The 24418-nt window shown below is 35.2% G+C and overlaps 1 protein-coding gene across 3 annotated transcripts; it reads right to left on the bottom strand.

Annotated features, from left to right (window-relative positions):
- Positions 1 to 943: 943 nt before the first annotated feature.
- On the bottom strand, positions 944 to 15118 carry LOC111985932 (uncharacterized protein At3g49140). 3 transcript variants are annotated; one of them, XR_010626655.1, is made up of 13 exons: positions 14828 to 15118; positions 14242 to 14362; positions 11348 to 11579; positions 11085 to 11187; positions 10914 to 10978; positions 9246 to 9362; positions 9040 to 9138; positions 7626 to 7779; positions 5937 to 6046; positions 5548 to 5697; positions 3637 to 3732; positions 1631 to 1811; positions 944 to 1479 (listed from the first exon to the last, which is right to left on the bottom strand). XR_010626655.1 is itself a non-coding variant. In XM_065767618.1 (12 exons), exons 1-12 carry the CDS (start codon positions 14859 to 14861, stop codon positions 1698 to 1700), a joined length of 1368 nt encoding a protein of 455 aa, XP_065623690.1. In that variant the 5' UTR covers positions 14862 to 15118; the 3' UTR covers positions 944 to 1697. The 3 variants fall into 3 exon arrangements, 2 of the variants coding, with proteins under 2 accessions (XP_065623690.1, XP_065623689.1); XM_065767618.1 differs by having other exon boundaries at positions 944 to 1811; positions 14242 to 14335; XM_065767617.1 differs by having other exon boundaries at positions 944 to 1811.
- Between the last annotated feature and the right edge of the window lie 9300 nt (positions 15119 to 24418).

Consider the following 24418-nt stretch of genomic DNA (forward strand, 5'->3'; position numbering starts at 1 on the left):
AAGTGCAATAAGACTTCACGAATAGTAATAAAAATAAGCTAAATAGTAAAATAAGTTGGCAAAAATAATCTTGCCAAATGAACACTAAGTGCACGTTTGGGTTAGGATGAAAAATGAAAATTATTTTCTTATTCAGCTTATTTTTGCTACTATTCATGAGCTCAACTGTGCACTTTTAGCACTATTTATAGATCTCATTGTACTATTTCAATTAACTTTTACTTTTATCTACAATACTTTCAGCAATAATTTTTCAATTTTAATAAAATAAACGGTATCTAAACGCACCCTAAAGGTAAACTTTTTCCTAAGAGGAAATAAGCTTTTATATATAAAATTATAAATAAATAAATATATATATATATATATATAGTGGTGGGTTTATTAGGTAAAGGTAATTAAGTTCATTAATCTGTAATATATATTACAAAATAATATTTAACTATTTTTTAAAAATGAATTTTGAAACACTTTATATTATGATACACAAGAATTATTAATTATGCAAGGATTATTAATTATGGTTACTCATGAAATTATTAATTTGTACCAATTATTATACAAAAATTTTATTTATTTATTATTATTGGTTTTTTGGCTGAGGGTTGCATTCAATTAAAAAATAGAAGTACAAAATAGTCTCAGCCAAGCTACACCCCTTGCATTCTTCCAATAATTGGCTTACAGCAAAAGAAGTAGGTTCAAGGGAACTAGATAAAATGCACCCCTCCTTCCCAAGTAAACTCTGCACAATGACTTTCTTATCTGTGCTTCATCATAGACCTACAGTTAGATAACAAATCACTGAAAAGTAAAAAATTATTAATACATAGAGATTTATCCTGTGAGTGCAGCCTAGACTTCAACCTCTAAAGTGAGGTTCGAAACCAAGCCTGGGAGCCAGTTTCAAACCATTACTCATAGCCCATAGGTCATCTCGGTATATAAAAACTCCATCTCACTAAAATCACCAGAATTATTATTTTGTTTATTATTACATTTCCCCTATTGGGAAAAGAATACACATAATCGACTCTAACAAATCTGTTGAGGATCCATAACCAACCCCAAAACTTCTGGACTAAGTTTTTTGTTGTTTTTGTTGTTGTTGTTGTATTTCCCCTATTGACAAGGCATCTGACTTTCTTTGAGCACTTGGGTACCGGCTAAAATTTCAGAGTTAGTATGCTGCTCTCGGTTTTCTCTAGTCTGCTTGAAGTGTTCCAACTATTTATTTAGTTTGGATTCAAACTCCAGTGACACTGCCATCTTAGAGAAAAATCTCAATTCTCAACCTCTTAGGTAAATACTTTCTAATACCACATACAATCATTGCTATCAGATGGTCAAGCTTTCCATATATACATATTAATTTCAACTTTAGAGAGAATTGGACCAAAAAAAACGGCTGTGGTTCTGCCAGCCATTTATTCTATGGATACACTGCGGCCAGTATTAGAAACGAACTCAACTGTTCTTCTGTACATTATCAAATTAACATACAAAAACATTAGTACAAGGAACTAAAAGAACATAAAGTTATCACTGGTCAAGGCATAAGCAATGAGTTGAAAGCAGTGTGTGTGTGTGTGTGTGTGAGAGAGAGAGAGAGAGAGAGAGAAAGAGTGACCCCTTCTAAAATAAGTTAAGCCGGAAGTAATCTCGAAACCAATCCTCAAGAGAGCACAATGGAAGAATTAAAAAGGATCTGCATCCCGAACTCCAACCCCAAGAGTTCTTAATTTCTTGCGGCGAGCCCGTGGGAACAAGAGTTGCTGAATCTGCTTTTCAGCTGCGGCTTCGGATGTTGCCTGCAAATACAACAGGAACACCAAAATTTTCAAAAAACCGTGCAAGTATAGACATCCTCCTATCAAGGAGTACGAGAGTGGAGACAGTAATATTGAGGAAATGACATTCCCAGCTACTGTCAGTGGCACTGGGGTGAAAACGTTATCAATTAAAAATGTTATGAAACTTTATCATCAATTCCCGCAAAGAGAATAGTTCATTTTAGTGGCAAATAAAAGAACAATAACAAGTTGTATTGAATCTTGATAGCCGCATTCAGTCAGGTAAACACGTCTGACCTAAAAAGGGGACCTACTTTTTTTGGTTCTCAAAATAGAAGGAAAAAGTGTCTTAAAGATTAGACCTTTCTCAGTAAACCACTCTCAAAACCCTGGACGAAACTTATTCTCCTAATGTCAGTTTTAAGTAGAGGCATCCTGGTATTGCCAGCATTACTAACATAAGGTTGTTCACAAACCAACAGCATAAAGGCATAACGGTCCCTTATGCAATATTTGAGTAACTCATCTCAGGATTTGGCCATAAAGACACTAACAGCCTGCAGTTTAGGATATAGCCAAGTCATTGATTAGCATCCATGGGAAATTATTGCAACCAACAACAGCTAAGTCATTTATTACCTCTGTAGGTAGCTGGGGAGGAAAAAAGAGAGCAGCAAATAGAACGTTTAAAACTCAGGGGAAGAGGGTGAGTGCCACAAAAAGAAGCGAGGAAACATTGAGACCTAATAATTTTTATTAGGCAAGTTACACATGCACTTAGTGAGTCTTGATCTCACAACCTCACCCTCCATCCAATATATTAATATTATTATTATTAATTGATTGGTGACTCACACACACAATGGGTCTTAAACCCACAACCTCACCCTCCACCTAGCACTTACAAGGGGGGGAGGTGCCAATTGAACTAGAGCTCATTGATTCCATCCCATTATCATGAAAGTAGAAAGTGTCATATAAACTAGAGCTCATTGACCTAAAAATTAGTATTGCAATGGATTTGGCAAAAACGGAACAGTCAATGACTGCTTTATCATGTTGGCCCAAAACAATTGAGTAATTATGAGCAGAGTAATTCTTTTATGAGCAATAAAAAAAATTTTGAAAGGAAAATGGGCATAAAGAAACACTATGATCTAAAATTGGATAAATCTGAGAATTCCAAGAAAGACTATAAGACCAACAAACCCCCTATAGCTCTCATCCAATCAAATAGAGATGAGTGGAGTAATTATAGAATCATGAAAGTTTCATCACACCCAAATTAGCCAATAATGTACCAATAAAGAGTCATCTACAGCATGAGGCCAAAATTTTGCTTGCAGCCATGCTGGTAAATCTGAACAAAGTGCAGATTAATTAGGACAATGCAGCTGGTAAGAATCCTTTTATACACTGCCCTGTAGCTCAAGAGTTATGGAATATGGTGTGTTCATTATTTGAAGGGAAAGGAATGCACGTACATTTGTAGGGAATGAAAGATTGATTTATGGTTTGAAGCTTTCTTTCTTTCAGACTCTGTTTGAGTGGGCAAATGCTCCAGGTGTTTTTACCTTTCTTTCTTTGCACAATTTACTTGATTTTTGTACTTACATTGCTAGCTAGTTATATTTTCTGCATTGCTATAGCACACTACCTGTGTGCCTTGTTTTTTCGTTGTTTTTTCTTATCTATTTTTCAATGAAGTTATTTACTTAACAGGAAAAAAAAAAAAAAAAAAAAAAAGAATCATTTTAGATTCCTGATATTATGGGTATATTTTTGGAATTGTCGAAGTTGTCAAGAATATCTGATTTCTCAAAATGCAATTTAAATAGCTTACCCGGACTTTGAAAGGAAAACGATGTGTTTGTACTTCCACCCCAGAGAAAACCCTGACATCCATGCCCAGACTGTCTACCCCAATCAAATGAGCTCCCTATACAAGCAGGGTTAACCAATCAACAAAATTGATAATGAAATGTAAATGACATTAAACTATGTAATATTTAGACACTGTTCAGGTTATAAGATCATATAGGACAAACATATATGAAACAACAATATCATTCATAGCTGATGTATTAGAGCTCAAAATACAGGTCAATGGTTTTGCCTATGTCTAAATCTTTTGAATGTAACCAAAGACCCTCCATAAAAGTTATTCATCTAAAAAATGCATAGCAATTTATGTTTACCATGAAATTTGAATAGGATAATTTAAAAGTATCTTCTTGTATGGAGCTTCTCAATATCCCAATATCTTCATCAAGGATCATCCTAACAAACCAGGAAACTTGCAATCATAATCCCTTGAAGCTATTTTAGGAGTGGGAAGCTTACTTGATGGGCTTCATGTTTAATACACAGGAAGACACATGAAGCATAAATACATACTGTAGTCTTTTCTTGATTGGTTAATAACACCACTTTTAAGGATGCATGCCTTGCATACATTCTGTTCAAAGTTTATAACAATTATATTTCTGGTAGTTTAAAATTAGGCTACACAATGTTATTACAAATTTACCCTCCCTGGGGTAAAGTTGCTGTTAATTATCCTCATTATTGTGTATAACTCCTGGGTAGGCTGATTTTCTCAATGTGCAGTAGAGAGCTCCTGGAACACTGAAAGAGCAATGGCAAGGATGGTCTTCAAAGAATTTAGATTCAATATTCTAAAGAAGGAATGAATGAAAGAGGAGAAGAGAATAAGAAGCTGTGACACAGATAGCAAATCACCCAAGAAACTCCCAAGGCCCATCCATCTTGTTAGGGTTGTTTTCTTTGGTTTGAGCTTGAGTGGGTCGAAGATTGGAGGCTTGCTACGGCCTTTTTCAGAGTCCATTACTCTTAAGTGTAATCTTAGAAGAAATTGAATGCAGTCACAATTTGACTTCCCTTACAATTCTCCAAAATGACCTGCTAACTGCTTGGAATCCTTTCAAGAAATATGGAATTTATCTCATGCCAAACATAGTATCAATCTTATGATCATTATTAATATAGCCAATAAATCATTCCAAAGATGGTTTTTCGACATGGACGGGTTAAATGCCAGGGTTCAAATGTGAGGGGTGGGTTGAATTTTAAGATTTATCTTTAATATGGAGAAAAAATGGGTTTGCATTTCGGGATACCAATATTTGCAGAGAAAGTAAGAGAGAATCTTGCATTTTTCAGTGCATATGAATGAGAGACAGTTATCAACATCTCAGAAATCAGGGGGTTCAGTGGATGGAACTCACAGAAGAGGGGGGGGGGGGGGTGGGGTGGTGGGCGGGGGGCCGCGAGTGGGGGTTAAACCACATGGCTAGATCATGGATGTCCAATGACAGACTAATGGCTAAGAGAGTTTTTCAAGTACAAGTACTGCATTGATATTAGAGGAACTAGAAATATAGCACATATGGTATTGCACCTAAGTTCTGTCACACTGAAAAAGAATAGAAACAAGACTGACAAGTGATGCTGGAAGTAAAGATGTTATGACAGGTTTCTATAGTGGAGTGAATAACAACTCACGTAGTTCTGAACAGTTTTAGATCAAATAATGGTTGTCCTGTAATGGTGCAAACTAATGTCAAACACTCATGTCAAATAATATCCCAAGACAAAATGTTAACAGGGAAAGGTGATGCTACAAATATAGCAAATAAATAGGCCACATAGAACATCATGTTTAATGGGTTTGAAAGCAGGAACTAAGAATTTAATATCACAAAAAGCAGTAGAGTTGTAAATCCTTCTTTACCTCAATATCAAGACCCTTCTTTTTGCAAAGTGCTTTAAGAGCAACATTGCAACTAATACCCTTCTCACTGAACCGCTCTACAATTGCTGGTGTAGAGTGTACAAGAACATCAGGCTCAGCATCTTGAAAATCTGGCAAGCTAATTTCAGACTGCAATTATTCAAAGGAAAAGATATAATTTTAATCCAAAAAGGCCTGATGGACACCAATTTTTTGTAAACTTCCTGCTTATATAAAAATATAAGCTAATTTTTTAAGTCTTTATTTATATTAATGTTTAAAATATTCTTCATAATAATATTCATTGTTATGGAACCCCATTTTTAGGTAAGTCAGGAAAATTAAATTTAAACTTACAAATATGACCATGTAAAGTGTAAGACACATGCCTGGATGCCATAAACAGAGAATAGCTCTATTCTCATAATCTCCAACCTGTACAGTGTTGGGCCAGTGTTTCCTTGATCACTTTCGGAACTCAAGCTTAAGATTTCTCCATCTGAACATGAAACAAAGACATATCAAATGAAAAATGTGGTAGGCATATAACTCTTAATTGTGATAAAAAATAAAAAAAAATGTCAAACCATAACAGATATTCATTTAATAAGTTTCATCTTTCTCTGTGTTTTCTTTTCAAATTAGAATCCAACAGTAGACCAACTGAATTTGGCCTGCAACACCCAGAATCAATCAAAAAGCTTATTGACTGCAACCTATTTCATCTGGGTGAAAGGGAGCTGGGAGACACCTGGGCTTGGGACTTTTTGGTTGATTCTATGGGTTCCCCACACTGACCAGTGGCCACGTCCCTTCCCTCTCTCCAATCATAAAAAACCCCCGATCCCTTTCTTGTCCTTCATTTACCCAACCAGAACAAGGTCCCATTCTTTCTAATGCAGCAACAATAACTGGGGGTGAATTACAGCATTGAGTGACAGCTATGCACCACACAGGAAAAACCTCACTTTTGATTGTAGTTTCCTTCCAAAAATTGATTACAAAAATAAAATAAGGATTTGAAGAAGAAAGGGGTTTGGAAACTGCATATCAATTTCAGAATGTCAGAAATCAGAAGGAACATATAAGCTGGACATGTCACCTCCCATATAGCCAAAAAAGTTTCTTCAGAACCTCTATTGAAGAGCATCTGAAAGGTAGTGCAAGAATAAGCTTTTCTTTTTCTTTTCTTTAATGAATAATAAAATTTTATAGAAAGAGAAACACCCCAGTACATTGGCAGTAAACAGGAGAAGTCCCTAGAAAAAAAAGTTGATGTCTAGATTTTAAACAATCTAGGAAAAAGAAAAGCACTTTGAAGGCGTGATCCAAACTAAGAGGGACCACATAAAACAGGACCTTCACAATAATTTTATCTCAAAAGACATCATAACCCATATTGTAGGCAGATCCCAAGTGTGCATGCTTACATATCTCAAAAGTACAAAACAAGATGCAAGATAAAGCCCTTATAGGTTATTATAAACAGAGAAATAAAAAAATTGATACCATGACTTTTAGATCTATAATCAACAAATTTAAGGACAAGGATTTCCTACAAACCAGTTTGAAGGAATCTCCTTCAACTCACTACGTGGTGATTTATATAACTATCCACGTGTATTATTTAAACAAGTCACATGACTCATTAAAAAAGCCATGTGACTAAAATAAACGTGGGTGGTCTTTTTTAACTGCCACGTAGTCAGGGAAGTTTCCTCCAAACTGGTTTGGAGGTAAACCTTTTCCCAAATTTAATGATCATCCTACCCAGGAATCCACTCCACTTTATACTTCACACACACATCGAGATATATTGTATTTATAGATTCTGACTGAGCAAAGAAACCCCAAATTTATGGTGTGATTTTGGACTGATAATCAACAAATATTGATGCTTATCTATCTCAAAGATCCTCTCACTGTAATAATTCCATCAGTATCAGAACATTTATTGTTGAAAGATCTAGGTAGTATGTACATTGTGTCAGTTTACAAAGTTAAACATCCCTGCATATATCCTGCTATTCTCCATGGTAATTCAGATTTATTGGCAGAAGGTAAGAAACACACGATACCTTTCCAGTCTGAGTTGTACCCATCACTATCTACACAATGAAAAAGCGTTCTTATATATGATTCTTCGTCAGCAAAAGCAGGTCTGAGGCAGCCCACAATAGAAACACCATTTGATGGATAATCCATTGTTTTATTGTATTCCATATTAGCAGCCTACAATAAACATATACTCAATAATTCACAATTGTTAGAAGGGACTGATAAAAGAGAAATTAAATGGTCCGCCTATCATAATTTCATATAGTGTCATAGACAGAAAAGATTCAGGAGCCAATACTGTGAAATGAGGGTTACATTAAGCACATATGTCATGATCCTTGCATCTTTTTTATTTATATCAAACATCACCCAATAGAAGATTAATCATATACTTTCATTGCTCTCAAGAGTTTCCAAATGAAAGGGGATGACAGTGTGCACACAACTTTGATCATGACTAAACATTGACAAAGTTCAGACATGTTAGAGACTAAGACTTCGCTAATTTATTTATGCACTAGCAGCCAAAAACTAAGTGAGCATTTAAGCACAATCTAATATGCCACTCCACATAGTTAGCACATAATGTAAGATGAAAATACTGTATTTTATAACTTCTGAAATTTAGCCCATTTAGGTATTGAGAATAGACAACTTAAAAAGGATGTGATGAATTTAAAGATGGAGTGAAATCATCCCATTTTAATTCATCCAGAATAAGGTTTCAATTCTATAAAATCATTTTTTATGCCCTATAGCAAGCTCAAACTAGAGGATAGATATCATGCCTTTTGAGCCAATGGACAAAAAAAAGTTTGTATTCCTTTGTGACACCTTTACTGCCACTAGAGCATGCCATATAATCTTTCTCATCTGCCAAGACATTTCAACAAACCTATTGCAAAAATGAATGACTTAGAAGTTCTATAACCTGGAAATTTGTTACTCAAAAGCTCATGAATAAATTTAACTTGGTGTGATGGCAAGTTCCCCTTGTCCAAGTGATGTGTTGTGGGTTCAAATCCAGGGATCAGCCTCTCCAAAATTGGGGGCAAGCTACCTACCAACCACCTTTCCCAAATCCCAGATAAATGGGAGCATTGTGCACTGAGTATGACCTCTATTAGTTTTTTCATTAGCATATGTTGGTCAGAAATATTTTGCATGAAAGAAAATCTATAATTACACTATTTGTTAGATATTCAATAAAATCATTTTTAACCGCATCAAAAGACAAAATGGTGTCCAAAAAGAAAAAACCCTGAGATCCCACAGTCAATTCTACCGACTCCTGATCTGAGCACCTTTATATAGTCAGGTCACTACTTGCTAGCATAATTAAAGGAAATTCTGATTTTTTTTTTTTTAAGTGGAATTCTGGCCCACATAAGGATAGTATCTTATATAATATTTATCAAACCAAGCAGTGATTACCTTTGTCAAGCATTTAGAAAAATAAATAGGGTGAACCAAGGTAGAAGTATCTGGCATTCCCCAGTCCACCGAAACATCAGACAATTCAGAATCTACAACCTATTTAAACCAAAAGCAGTAAATCATTAAGTAACTCAAAAGAATCAAAAAAGCATAAAGAGCTTTATCAAATTTATTATAGAAACCCACCATAAATTACTGCTAACCTCAAAATAATCATCTTCAAAAAGGGTCTCATTGCTATTGCCACTTTCAGAAATGTTGTATTCACCAGTGTTCCTTCTGTTTTCATATATTGGGATCTCCATTCCAAACAAAGCATTCTAAAGACAAACCATAACTACAATCACATTAAAAATAAATTGTGCAACTTGTCTTTTATAAGAAATTACAGAGAAATAAATAAACAGAACCACTAAAAAGATGCCAGAGCAACTATATTGATGTTGAATCTACTAAAGATGTCTGGATATGAGTTTCCTTACACCACTTTATTTATGAAGCCCTCTGGCCTGCTATTGCATAGCTAAATATCCATGGATGTGTCAATATCCAACACCAGAGTATCATCAAAATTCTGAATTTGTCAATGTATCTATAACTTGTAATTGAGACATGAATGTCTATCAAACTATTACAGTGTTAAGTACACACACACAAATTACATATACACGCATACATGTAGTGAAAAGGTGCAATATTATATATCATGAGTATGTTGCATGTACCAAATGTCTCTTTGACAATTCTAAGGCTTTATTGTAATTTACGGGGCTTTATATACTGGCATAGATTCCAACATCTTTGCATGTATATCGTATCCATAGAAACTTGACATATGCTTTATTTTTTTGATAGGTAAGAATGTAATATTATTAATAGAAAAGTGTAAAAGATACACAGAGTTCACGGTAGTGAACAAAGAACAACATAGCAACAAAAAGAAATAAAGGAATCAAAATCATATTCTAAGAGACAGAAGAAAATCAATAATAGTAGAACAATCCGAAAGATCCCAACACTGAGACCAATTGAAGAGAGTCTGCTAGCACAAATCTAGCAATTGAGCCATTGATTTCTCGATATCCTTAAAAGAAACTTGACATATGCATGAAATTAACAATTATAACATTTACTTTTTATCAATAATGATCATTCCTCATTACAAACCATCTCTTGAGCTGTGATATTAAATAAAAAACCCTCTAAGTACCATTCCTAATTCATAATATGACAGACCAGTTACTTAGCTCTCTCATTTGTAATTAGTATCTTTTCCTTCCTTTTTTATCTTCTCTTTCTGTAATTTTTTTTCACTGCCTTATGACTTTCTGCATAAGGTAGTGTTCTTGAATATACATCTTTATTACTTATCAAAAAAATATGACAGGCCAGTTAAGAAAGGGTCAATATTTTTAATGCTTTCTTCTTTTGAAAAAAAATAAATATAAAAATAAAAAAATAAAAATCTTGTGAGCATATACATGCAATTTTTTTTTTTTATTGGTAATTACACATGAACCTAGTTGGTCTTGAACTCACAACCTCATTCTTCACCTTACTCTTACAAGGAGAAGAGCTACCATTTGAGTTAGAGCTCACTGGCATATACATAAAAATATATATTGCAATCATCTTAAATGAAATAATAAGCATACAGAAAATTTTAAATTTATATTTACAAGCAAATAAGCAATTGAGAGAGACAGATACTAAAAAAAAAAAACTACATAGCAGCTATAAAGTGCATACCAAAAAATTCAATGAAACTAATTATATATTTTCAATGCAATTAAAAACATGTATTGATTATTGGCTTTTGCAATTCAATTTTAAGAGTAAAATAAAATGTACAAAAATAAGAAAATCCTTACCACAGGGTTACTTGCTCCACGGTCTTCTAAGATGTTTGTATCATCAAAAATTTCAAAAAATATATCTAAATAAATAAGGAACTAGGTCAGGTTAAATCAATAATCAAGGTTGGTATAAAAATTTGAATTTATCCAATCAAATCAGACTAAAAATTGTGAAGGAGAGCAGACCTCCATAGTCATCGATAACATATTGAAATTCACCCCATGAAATTTGTTCATGTGGTTCACAATGTACCATTCCAGGAAATACCAGCCAAGCACAGCTGTTAGCCTAAGACAAAAGGAAAAGTTTGACCATGCATGGTAATACCAAGTACAATGATACTACCTAAATTTGTCCCACAGATACAAATATTATGGTTCATCCCTTAATTTTCTAGTCCTAAGATTTATATATTTTTACCAGAAAAGGTGTATGTGAGCGGACCCACCTCAACTGTGCTCCTTGCTATTTCAGCAGAAGTAAGTTTCGTTTCCCGGATTCTTCTGGAATCTTTAACTTCTTCAAGAGGATGATAAGCTTGGTTACTCATGTAACTAGAAGAATCAGGTACAGAATCTGGATAGTCTGCAGCGACTGAAACTTTTGAAAGGCAAAGATCATGTCCCATAGAGAGCCAATGGAATTGTGTTGATCCCAAAAATGGATTTTTGCATCTAAAACTTTGACATAGAAAACCAAAATTTTCAATAAAAAGAGCAAGGATAAATTAAATTTGAGAGGTTCAGAAATACAGATAGAACAAAAAGTTTATAGACAGTTAATAAGATGTTCCTAACCAATCTGCATTGTTGTAAATTTATTTAAGTAAAATATTAGATGAAAAAGTGGGAAGAAAAAAGATCATGAAGGCAAGGAAGAAATTCATGACCATAACAAAAGGGAAATAAAAAGGCATGAGAAATGAAAAATTCATGCCAACTTGCGGTCATGCTCTGTTTAAGCCATAATTTCTTCATTTCACTTTGAAACTTGACATTAAAATAGACAAAAGTGGTGTATGCAGTTTTTTCTTTTCTTTTAAGTTTATGCTTTATAAATGTTTGATTGCTGGAAAACGGAAAAAAGAAAAGAAATTTTTTTTTTTTTTCATTTTTCATTTTTCCTGGGAATGGAATGTGCATCAAACAAGATGAAAATCTTAACCTATCCTTAGCTTTATATATCAAAAGGCAAACATCAAATTACTCCTTTTATTTAAGGAGATTTGAATCCTAACAAAAATAATTTAACATTCAAAATCTCGACTTAAAATTGTATGTATACCAAAAAAAAAAAAAAAAAAAAAAGAAGAAGAAGAAAAGATGAAGAAGGGGGAACCACAAAACTCATGGTGGCAATGAAGAATTTACCCCGTTATGAGCATGCTCTCATGTTAATCATCATTCCTTTAGTTCAATTCCAAGACTCCAAGTTCCTATGTCTAGTTTCAAATTAAGATAGTGATGGGTGAGCTGTTTCTCTTGTAGCATTAGATATCATCATGTAATATTTGGTTGCTAAAAACGGAGGAAAGAGAAGAAACTTTGGAATCTAATTTCATTGATTTTTTTCTTAGAATTCAATGAGCATCAAACAAGATGAAAGAGCTTTCCACCTAGTAAAAAAAGGGGAAGGGGGGGGGGGGGGGGAGGGTGGACATGCAAATAAGACCCCTTGAATTTTAGGGTTCAAATCAAACTAACCCCTTGAAACAATAAATCCCAAAACTCCAAAAAATGCCCAAATTAATGGTTCTGTTATCATTCCGCAGGTGCATTGGATGGAAATGCAATCACTACACATGATGCATTTTCATAGAAAAAAAAATAATTAAGATATATTTAAAACAATCCTTTTAAATTATTTTATTTTCTTCTTTCTCTCTTATCTTCTTCTTCCCCTCTCTCCCAATCCTTCTTCTTCCTTCACTGGCCAAACCCCTAAACAAACCACACAACCAAAACCCAATCACCAGCCCCCACAAAATGCAACACTGCCACCTTCTATTCCCTTGTAAACTGCACTCCTGCTGCTGTAGCAACTCACTGATAAAAATTACAAACATTCATCCCAACCCTTTCACACACAATCTGACCATACCACCCCAACAACATCGCAAAGAACTATTATTCTCCACGCATAGATTCCCATCCCTCAGATTCAGAGGATTCAAATTCCCACAACTCTCACTCCCTATCTTGTTATTTAACATATCCACTCTACACCAGTCCTCAGAAAAACAACTTAAATTACACCAACACCTCAACAAAACTTGGGGTTCATGGACCAAATCCACAACAGGGTGCTCATATTTCAACTTCTCACCACATGCCATTCTCATCACAGTCCCACCAACACAAGCTGGTTTTTGCTTAGCCAGAAATTGTTGCTTAAAACACCATCTTCCAAAGAATCTTCCCCATATCTGAACAAATTCTTGGCCTCCTTATCCTCAAACTGATCTCTATGTGCTCGAATCATCACCAAGCAATTCACACACAAATCACCAACACTATATCTCCTAGAACAACAGACCACACCAAAGTTACTGTCTTTCTTATTATAATTATCATTCGAAACAATTTCAGTGTGGAAACGATTAGCCAGAGCCTGGCGTTTAGGGTTAGGATGAATTGGGAATAGACTTTGGTTATGGGGTTTGTTTAAGGGGTTGGCTGGAGAAGGAAGAAGGAGGATTGAGAGAGAGGGGAAGAAGAAGATAAAGAGAGAAAGAAGCGGGGAAAAATATAGGGATTTTTTAATTAAATTTTAATTCTAAAAAAAAAAAAAATAAACTGCATCATATGATAGCATATTGATATTCCATCCAATGCACCAAAGAATTTTTTCTTGTTGGTGAGTTACAAACGCACGGGTCCAGAACCCATGACCTCAACCTCTCCCTAAAACCTATAAGGGGAAGAGGTGCAAGTTGAGCTAGATCTCAATGATCCAATGCACCAACAAAATGATAACAGAATGACCAATTTGGGCATGTTTTGGAGTTTAGAGATTTATAATTTCAAATTGAAAGCACCAGGACTTAGTTTGATTTGGGCCCTAAGTTCAGGGTGTTTTTTTTTTTTTTTTTTTTTTTGCATTTTCCACTAAAAAAAAAAAAAAGGAGAGAGGCTCTATATTCTAAATGCCAAACAAATAATCCTTTTTTATTGCATGCATCTCATATGAAACATCATCTAGGAAACAAACAAAGTGATAATGTTATTTGAACCATAATCAAATCTGCAAGGAATGCTCCAATTGGTATCAGATATATTTAACATTACTGTAACCACTAAGTTAGACAACATATCAATAATTTAATCATAAACTGAAACACACCTTAAGCCAACAGGATCAGGAACCCTTCCAACATCAAAAGAATGTCTCAACCAGCTGTTTGTTATCCCATGTGATGTTGAGCAACATACCCCTTCTGCATGACATAAATGACAATGAAGACCTGAAAACACCATAGTCAACCCCCCCCCCCCCCCCAAAAAAAAAAAAAAACAATTTTCAGGTAATATAACCGTCTACAGAGAAATGAAGAAACTAAAAAGAAAATGATGAACAATAAAACAATCAAAAGTAATGCAAAAATTCATACTCTCTTCCAATGCTTTCTCAGCAACCAAACAGATGAAAAAACAACACCAAATTCCCCTTGCAATCAAGTAATTGCATGTGGGTCTTCAGTCAACAACTATATATAACATAACAGCAGCTAATTTTACCATTCAAAGCAGGCACTTTCTCAGCATTTGGCATTGGAATTTTGCAGAAAATCAAAATGGGTATCTTCTAAAACATGCAAATCGACATGGGTATTCCACAAATTCGAAGTTCTGTTACTACCAATATCATTTCAAAAGCATCGGCATGCAAAAGAATATAAAAAAAAAAAGGATCAAATGGCTGTGATTACCTAAGGGGAGTGAAGAAGCTGCTGCGATCGCCATGAGAGGGAGAGAGAGAGAGAGAGAGAGATCAGAGAGATAGAAATAGCATACGACGATGAGTGCTGTCGCTGTTGGTGCGTAATATGTAGTCTGCTTTGTTCATCAGTCACTCAGATAAGGGAAGACTGAAGAGTTGTGGACCTCTCTGTTTCGTGTCTTTACTGAATTGGGTGTGCGCTGCCAAATAATAAAAACGGTTATAAAGAACCTCAAAAATGAGTTTGGGGATAGCAGAACGTGCCTTTTTACTTTCTACCTAAACAAGAGTCTGGCTTGTGCTAACATATACGTTAATGTGTACATACACTCTAATTCGCAAACAAAGAGTTAAAAACAGAACTTTAAGGTGGAAGTTGTGTTTGGTAAAATCCAATTTTTATTAAGTTCGATCTCTCTTAATAGTTTGCTTGTTGCTCGAAGCAAATCTCGAGGTGGAATTTCAACTCAAAGTGAAATCTAACTTCCAGAATTAAGGTTCGGGGTGGTTCGAAAATGCGTCACTTAAAAAGGACTTTTTGTTGTAATGCAAGTAACAATGGAAATGAAAAAGGCAATGACTACAACCCTAAGAAACTGAAACTTAGTCATTTCTAGTGCAATTGATTCGAAGTGGAATGATTAGAAATAAACTATAATTTAGAGTAAAATGTTCATAAGCAAACTAATGCGAAGTGAGCCAATTCGAAGTAAACTACAGCAGATCCAGCTCTAAATCATCTTACTAACACTAAATTGATAGAAAGTAAAAATAATTGAGATCGGGAGAGGAGCCGCTCTTTTTCTTAACAATTACAAAAAGCCTCAATTGGGACTAATTCTTTTGGTGTGTGTGATAGAAGGACCGCCTAAGTAAGATTTCTCCTATCCATTAAAAGTGGGGTGTCCCTAGCCTAGTACCCAACTTCAAGCTCGATATCTTTTTTGTGGGACACAAGGATTTCGCCACTCTAAACTATGTTAAAGTCACACCCTCTCATCCACTTCTTAATGATTTTAAGAAAGTAACCACATAGCATTAATATCATCACTGAGAAGAATACGTCCTGACTCAAACTCGCTTGAAACAACATGCAAGTCCCACTTTTTCTTTTTTTTTCTAAATGACAGCCACTCAAAGTAAACTTGCAAACAACCATTTTTTCCAACCATTTCATTGTTTGAGAGATTTAATTGAAGGAATAGAAACATTGATAGGAAATAACATAAAAGAAATATAATGAAATCATATTATAACAATATTATTGTTATAGCACTATTTAAAAATAAAGGGCAGAATGTTTAGGGGTATTTTTGAAGTTCTAATGAAAATTTTATTAAACCTAATTTCATTTCCTATGATTCCTCTTAATCTTGAATGGAAGAAAAATTTAAGGGTTACAAGGGAAAAGTTTGAGAAGAATTAAAATGAGTATTTTCTCCTACCCATTCTACTCCATTCCATTTAAACTCCCAAATAATCGAATAGTCTTTTATTTCCTTAATAAAAACTTCCAAACAAAGGAATTGAAAGAATATTCCCAAATAATTATTTTTATCCTTTTTATTTCCCTCTTCCTCATTGAAGTTTTAATCAGTTTTTCCATTTCACTATTTGATGCACTTTGACATTGCAAAATTTTTATAGGTAACCCACGGCTGGAAATTTTGGAACCAACTCAATCTGCAAGAACAAACAACTAGAATCAAGCACAAACAACAAGAATCAAACACAAAAGAAGCTGGATTTGACTTTTCACTTTTTCTTTTTAATAGTTTTTTATATCTATAATTCAATAGTTGGATAATAGCAGGAGGAAAATGAATTTTAACACTGGATTCCTTTATTTGAAATGCCAAAGTTGTTAATTGATAATATTTATTTAAATGTCGTAATTTTACTTTCTACAATTATTTGGGATGATATCAATAACTTTTATTGTGTGTAATTTTGTTTTTTGTTTATACTGTATATGTAGTTATTATTGCTTTTCCTATGATTTCTCATAAACCAAACAGGGGATAACACTTGTTCCGACACTGATCTGTTGTAGTGTGGTTGTTTTTTCAGTGACCTGCTAGTTTTATTTATTGTAAATATATATATATATATATATTAAATTAAGGCCATGTTTAATATCACCATTGGCCATGTCATTTTTTTCTTTCCATTACTAAATGGAATAGATTATTTTGATATAATACCAAAAAAATTAGGACTAAACTGACACAATTTTATTTATTTTTCTTTTTCGAGAAACCAAACCGAAGGCCTATTTTATTGGATAAATAATTGAAAGATACTACATGGACATAAGCTGACATTACATGCTCAAGTTCAGGGACTTTAAATCCATCATGCACAGAATCATAGCACAGCCTCTTTCTGTGTAGTTAGGCCTTTTCAAGTGTTTTTTTTTTTTTTTAATGAATCAAGACTTTATTAAACAACAAAAACACAATACAACAACAATTGTAGTTGGGCTTCTTCAAGTATTAGCACAATTGTATTGAAGGTTGAAGATAACTCAACAGGAGCAGTAGAAGAAGAAGATTTTTGAGTCCCTTCCTGCCGCCTCATGATAAATGACACATAGAACCACATTTTTGCAACATTCTTAAAAACCAAAATAAAAAATAAGACCAGCAAGATGGGACTCGTACATGCTTCAAGGAGATTTTTTCAATATGCGCCCAAATGTTTGATTCTGGACCTTGAATGATAACATTCTGTTGACCAATAAGGCTTCCTTAAGAATCATTGATTTTTTTTGTATTTGCTTTTTTCATGCCAAGTTCCACAAGAAGTAATCCTATATACAAGATTGTTATTGCCAGTTTTGAGGAGAAGTGGAGAACTATTGATATTGGAACCTGACATGAAAGAAGCAAATCCCAAACAAATAAAAAATCTATAATTCTTAAGCAAACCTTCAACAATGTGGGTCTTTGTGTCATTTACAAACAAACAAAACAAAGGGTCAGATCATAAGAAGGCAAAAAGGGGGCTCAAAATATCTTCTTCTAATGCTCTTGTTGAGTCCTCATAACCTTCAATACAACAATTGTGCTCAGTGGCGTAGCCACTTGAAGACCAAGGGGGGCCTGAGTCCCCCAAGATTTTTGAAAAACAATATTAAAAAAAATTAAAAATCTTAAATAATTTGAAAATTTTAAAATAACTTTATTATTTTGGCCCCCATACCTGAAAATATACATATATATTTAAGAAAGTCTAAAAATAAACATAATTTTCATTTAAATAAAACACAATCCATTAATACATATTTCAACAAAATACAATAATTAAACATTCAGCATCTTTAAAAAAAACAAATAGATATTTTAACAATTACCTCAACAAAAGAAAAAAAAAATTATAATTTTCATCCCAATGCATTTATGGCTTATTTGTACATAGCAGTAGAAAAATTGAAAAGTCATATGACTTTAGATCTCTTAAAGAGCGTAGGTTACAGTTTTTAAAAAAAAATGTTTAACTTTTATATTATTTTGTGTTTTGCAACTTTGCCCATTTCATAGTTGATTAAAAATATTAAATTGTTTTGTCAACCTTGTCTCATGATTGTTTAATTTTAACTAATACACTTTTGTTTATAGCACATATTGAAAAAAAAATGTTTAACTTTTATATTATTTTGTGTTTTGCAACTTTGCCCATTTCATAGTTGATTAAAAATATTAAATTGTTTTGTCAACCTTGTCTCATGATTGTTTAATTTTAACTAATACACTTTTGTTTATAGCACATATTGAGTTATGAAGTATTGTACGTTACTATTTTACATTTCATACACACAAAAAAAAAAAATATATATATATATATATAAATATATAAGGCCCTCCAAAGATAAATTTTTGGCTCCGCTACTGATTGTGCTGCTACTTTAAGAAGCCCACAACACAAAATGTAGGAGAAAGACCATGATATTTTACTACAACAATAACCATTGGTACAAAAAATCATTAATCTCATGTTTCATAAAATGAGACACTTCTTTCAATCATATTACTCTCAAGTATCATAAAATGCGACTTATGCTCTTTTCGTACCTATTTCACCAACATCAAGATCAAAAGATGACAACATGGAGCCAATTGGATTCATCTTACCTCAAGGCAACACCATTTGCCTTTGGTGCAGGACATGTTCAAGCAAATTGTGGCATGGACCCTAAACTCATTTATGATTACTTGAAACCTACATGCTCATCAGTACAACAAAAGCCTAATCAATTTATTCTTGAATAAGCCTTACGCATCTAAGTCATTCAATCTAGCAACCATTAACTACAGTCAATAGTTGTTCCTAAACCATTAGCAAAATGAAAGTCAAGGTAATTGGAGAGAGGAAGAAATTCAAGGGTATTTGAAACCTAAGCTTGATGGTAATCCTAGAGAGAATATTTTTTGCAGTTGAGATGATTTCACCCCAGGAGGTTGTAGTTATAGACAACCTATCTCAACTATTACATCTACCGTCCTAGTCTTTCCAGAACAAATGGTGACAAGACAACCTGCATATCTGTGCTAATGTCTGCGGAAATTTCATCAACAACATATAGAAATCACTAGTCACATATCAACTAGCTAGGATACATGGCCAATCACACATTGCTAGGAAAAAATTTATCACTAGCTAGTACAGCCACTTTTGCCCCTTGTTAGCGTTGGTCAGCCTCAGATACACATTGGCAAACCATAGCTTTGCGTTGGTCAGCCTGTTTTTTTAAGCCGACGAATAGGCATTGTTTGGGTGGTAAGCACACGTCAGCCCTAATGACGTCAGCATCCGTTGACTTTGACCGCCGCCACCGTTGACCGAGGTCAAAATTTTTCAAAGGAGCCTATCTTGCTTAGTTTTTTGCGTAGATTCCATTTTTGGGTTCAGTTTCTTCATTTGAGGTCCCTATATCCCTCTTTTTGGTCATTTTCTTCATTATGGCTCAACAAAACGAACAAGATATCTTATGTCCTATCACCATTATGTTGGTTGGTCCTACTAGCTATCATGCATGGTCTTAGAATATGATTGTCTTTCTCAACGGTCATAAACTGTGGAGATATGTGATTGGTTCAATTCCTAAGCCAGTACCAAAACCTACGTCCAAAGCCACAGCTACTGAAGATGCCTCCAAGACTGCTGTAACAACGGATGATTATGAAGAACGCCTAGAAGAATGGGAGAGTATTCAGAGTAAGATCTTGTCTTGGTTTATCAATACCTCTATTCCCTCCATTCATAATCTTCTTCCTCGTCTTGAGACTGCTAAGGCTACTTGGAAATTTCTGTCCAGTCACTATAATTGCACTAATGATTCAAGCCTGGAGTTCCACATTGAATCAAAGCTTTATCAAATGCGCCAAGAGACAGGTTAGTTTATTTCTGATTTTTATTCTCAGACTTCTACTATGTGGGAACAACTCTCTGCTGCAGATCCTCCACTAGTGTATTCTAACGACATTGAGCTCTTTGTCAAATATCGGGATCGCCGTAAATTTATACACTTCATGATGGGTTTATGTGAGGATTTTGAGACTACTAGGACTTCTCTGCTTAGCTGGCCTCCTACTCCTTCTATTGATGTTGCAGTCAAAGAGCTCATTTCTGAGGAGAACCGTCGGTCTACTCATCACATGTCATCATCTGATCATGTATTGGTTACACCATCTCCATAGCCTCCCATTGCTGCATTCACTGCTCCTCCACAAATAAACTCTAGGCGTCCCACCTCTCAGTCTTCCAAAGGTACTTGCTGCGAGTTTTGCCATGTCAAATGCCATGACATCTCAGTTTGTCGCAAACTGCAGAAATTTATGCAAGAGCAGAATAAAGCTTCTCTACCTCGGGCAATTGCTATATGTCCTTCAGATCCATCAGTTCCTACATGTCCGTCTTTGGCTTCCTCACTTACTATGACTGATATTAAGGCAGTAATTCAACAAGTTTTATCCTGAACTTCCACTACCCTTTCTGTCACCTTAGGTAAACAACCTTGGTTTTTTTTATACTGCATGTTGTAAACATATGACTCCTGATGAATCCCAATTTTCTGATAAGCCACCCTTAGAACACCACATCATCATTTACACTGCTGATGGAACTCCTAAGCCTATCAGTCATAAAGGAACAATCTATTCTCCTTCTTTATCCCTTTATGACACTTTTCATATCCCAAAGTTATCCCTCAATTTGCTTTCTGTTGGTCAACTTTGTGAATTAGGCATAGATCTTCTATTTACTAATCATGTTATGGATATGAAAGATCCTCGGACGGGTCAAGTGCTTGGAACAGGTTGTAAGGTTGGTCGCATGTTTAAGGTTCATGACTTGAAGATTCCTTCACAAATTGTTTTTGCAGCAGCTACCACTGCCACCCGCTCACTTGATCTATGGCATGCTCATCTTGGTCATCCATCCTTATCTCGTCTTCAGTTGTTAGCTTCTTAAGGTCATTTAGGTTCAGTTCAGTTTCAAAATTTTGATTGTACTTCCTATCATTTTGGCAAAAAAGCAAAATTGCCCTTTAATAATAGTGACTCCTTTTCTTCTACACCTTTTGATATTATACATTCTAATATTTGGGGTCCTGCACCTATTTCCATTAAAGGGGGATCTAGATATTTTATCATATTTGTGGATGATTTTTCTCGATATACTTGGATTTATCTGCTTCACCATAGGTCTAAACTTATGTCTATTTACCAAACATTTCATAAAATGATTGAAACATAATTTAATTGCACGGTCAAAGTCTTTCGATCAGATAATGCTCAAGAATATAATGATAAATCTTTGCTATAATTTTTAGACAGTCATGGTAGCCTTCCTCAGTGGTCTTGTCCTTACACCTCTCAACAAAATGGTCATGCAGAACGTAAACATCGTCACATTCTTGATGTTGTCTGCACCCTTCTCATTTCTACCTCTCTTCCTGAGCGCTTTTGGGGTGAGGCCGCACTCACTGCTGTGTACACCATTAATCATATTTCTTCACCAACTACATACAACAAATCACCATTCGAGCTTCTCTATGGTCAAACCCCTGACTACACCTCTCTTCGGGTTTTTGGTTGTACTTACTTTGTCTCTCTTCCTCCTCATGAACGAACAAAGCTCCAGTCTCGTGCTCGTCTATGTTGTTTCCTTGGTTATGGTGTATCTCAAAAAGGGTTTCACTGCTATGATCCCATTTCTCGTCATCTTTGTGTCTCCCGTCATGTTGAGTTTTGAGAACATCATCCTTTCATGAGTCTTCAGCAGTTTCCTACGTCCTCTTCCTCAAAGTCTCCCATTTTTACTGATCTTTTCCTCCCTCTTTATCTTAAACTTCTAGAGGATTCTTCGACATCGACTTCCTCTCCAGACAACTTATCTCTGGTTCTGTCCCCGACATATGACCCACCTGTCTTGGATCCTGTGGCACCACCCTCTCCTTAGTCTCCTGTTGATCTTGAACTTCATCATTTCACTCGAGTAAGCATTCCTCCCCCTTATCTCACTGATTATCACTGCTCTTTTACTCTTGCCACCCTATATGAACCTTACACCTATCATGAGGCCCATACTGACCCTTTTTAGCAGCAAGCTATGAACGAAGAACTAGATACCCTTTATAAGAATCACACTTGGGATATGGTTGATTTGCCTCCTAGTCAGTCTGTAGCAAGTTGTAGGTGCGTTTACAAGATCAAGACCAAGGCTGATGGATATGTTAAACGATACAAGAATCGCCTCGTTGCCAAGGGCTTTACTCAGGAGTATGGCATTGATTGTGAGGAAACATTTGCTCCTGTTGCTCACCTTACATCTGTCAGATGTCTCATTGCTATGGCTGCTATTCGCTGTTGGCCTCTTTATCAAATGGATGTGAAGAATGCTTTCCTCAATGGAGACCTCCAAGAAGAAGTGTATATGCAACCACCTTCTAGCTATCCACACTCAAGCAGTCAAGTTTGTTGCCTTTGTCGTGCTCTTTATGGCCTCAAATAGGCTCCTCAAGCTTGGTTTGAAAAGTGAAAGTTCAATATGTGTCTAAAACACCTTTGAACGTTTAGACCCCAAATAATAAAAAATCAATTCAAGCTTATAATCAAACAATTAATGTGCGGAACATAAACATAAGCCAATCACAGAATTGATAACTAAATCTATGCCAAATATAAACACATCAACAGCAGTAAATATAAGGCAAGGATAAAGGGAAGGAAGATGCAACACATGGACAATACACGATGTGTTATTGAAGAGGAAATTGAAGTCCTCGGCATAAAACCTCTCTGTCGCCCTCCAAATGGTCAAATAATCCACTAAAAAATGTAGTTGGGATACATGAACAGCAGAAGACCCTCCAAACCTAATCTACCCAAGTACCTAAGCCCTCCAAACTTCTTACTCCAACGAGGTTACGCTGAACCTATTTCTTTTTTAGCTTCCCGAATTCCGCTACTATACCATAGCATCAACTAATGTATATTAGTTCCTTCCAAATTGCTTCCCTTAGCACCAAATGAACCTTCTCACATACGTGGGTGTGGTGAGAAAAGGATTTGGTCAAAAACATCTCAAGGGTATGACAATGGAGAGGAAAAGAGTAAAGGAATTGTAGAGTCTCTAAGGTAAAGATTGGGGATGAGGCAATCTTGTTTTTCTCTAAGGTTTCTCTCACAAAATTCTCTCTGGAAGCGCTCTCCATTTAGTGGGTATAAGGGTCTATATATAGTGGTATGTGTTTAGAATACGAAGAGACAGTTTTTGCCAAACAGGGCTGATTGGCGGCTTGACCTCGCGGCTTATCCAAGTTGCAAGTTCAAGTCGCGATGTAACGGCCTAGCCAGCCTGGGACTTTTGTCTTGTAGTGCGACAGCTGGCGCGACCCTTTAACTCCCCATGTGTGCATCTCACGTGCCTGCAGTTGGCGGCTTGCCAGGCGCGAGTCACCCGCGAGTCCTAGCCGCAAAACCCTGCTTTCTTGCACATACTTGAGCTTTTTTTCACCTCTTTTCACACACTACTCTTACAATAATCTCACCTAAATACAAGGTTACTAAGTACTAAATTACAAGCAAATTGGCACGGAATAAAGCCAACAAGATGGTTGATAAATTTCAACCTTACAATCTCCCCCTTTGGCTATTCCGTGACAAAACCCTAAAACAAACTCTAGACTTAACGCGTGAGTTGGGAACAGTTGGAAAACTCACTTACACCTAACTCTAGAATCTGTGGAGCTTTAGAACCATAAAAGCAAGTAACTCCTGAAACACAACAACACAATAAGTTCATTGTATGCAGAAAAATTGTAAAGCAAATGAAACAAGCACAATGCGATCAAGCACAATGGAATAAAGCAATAAACCATGGCAAGACCAAAACATGCAATCACTATAACCAAGTGATCACAATGCTCATTTACACTTGGAATGAACATCCGGACATTCAAGATGACAAACACACGGCAAATCACTTGAATGACCAACACTCAACCAATGAACAATACATGAAGTATGTGCATCTAGAAAAAAATCCTACACGGGCACAAGAGTGACAGTACTTAAAA

The sequence above is a fragment of the Quercus suber genome, unplaced genomic scaffold (genome assembly GCF_002906115.3).
Source record: "Quercus suber isolate HL8 unplaced genomic scaffold, Cork oak 2.0 scaffold_830, whole genome shotgun sequence".
Lineage (NCBI taxonomy): Eukaryota > Viridiplantae > Streptophyta > Magnoliopsida > Fagales > Fagaceae > Quercus > Quercus suber.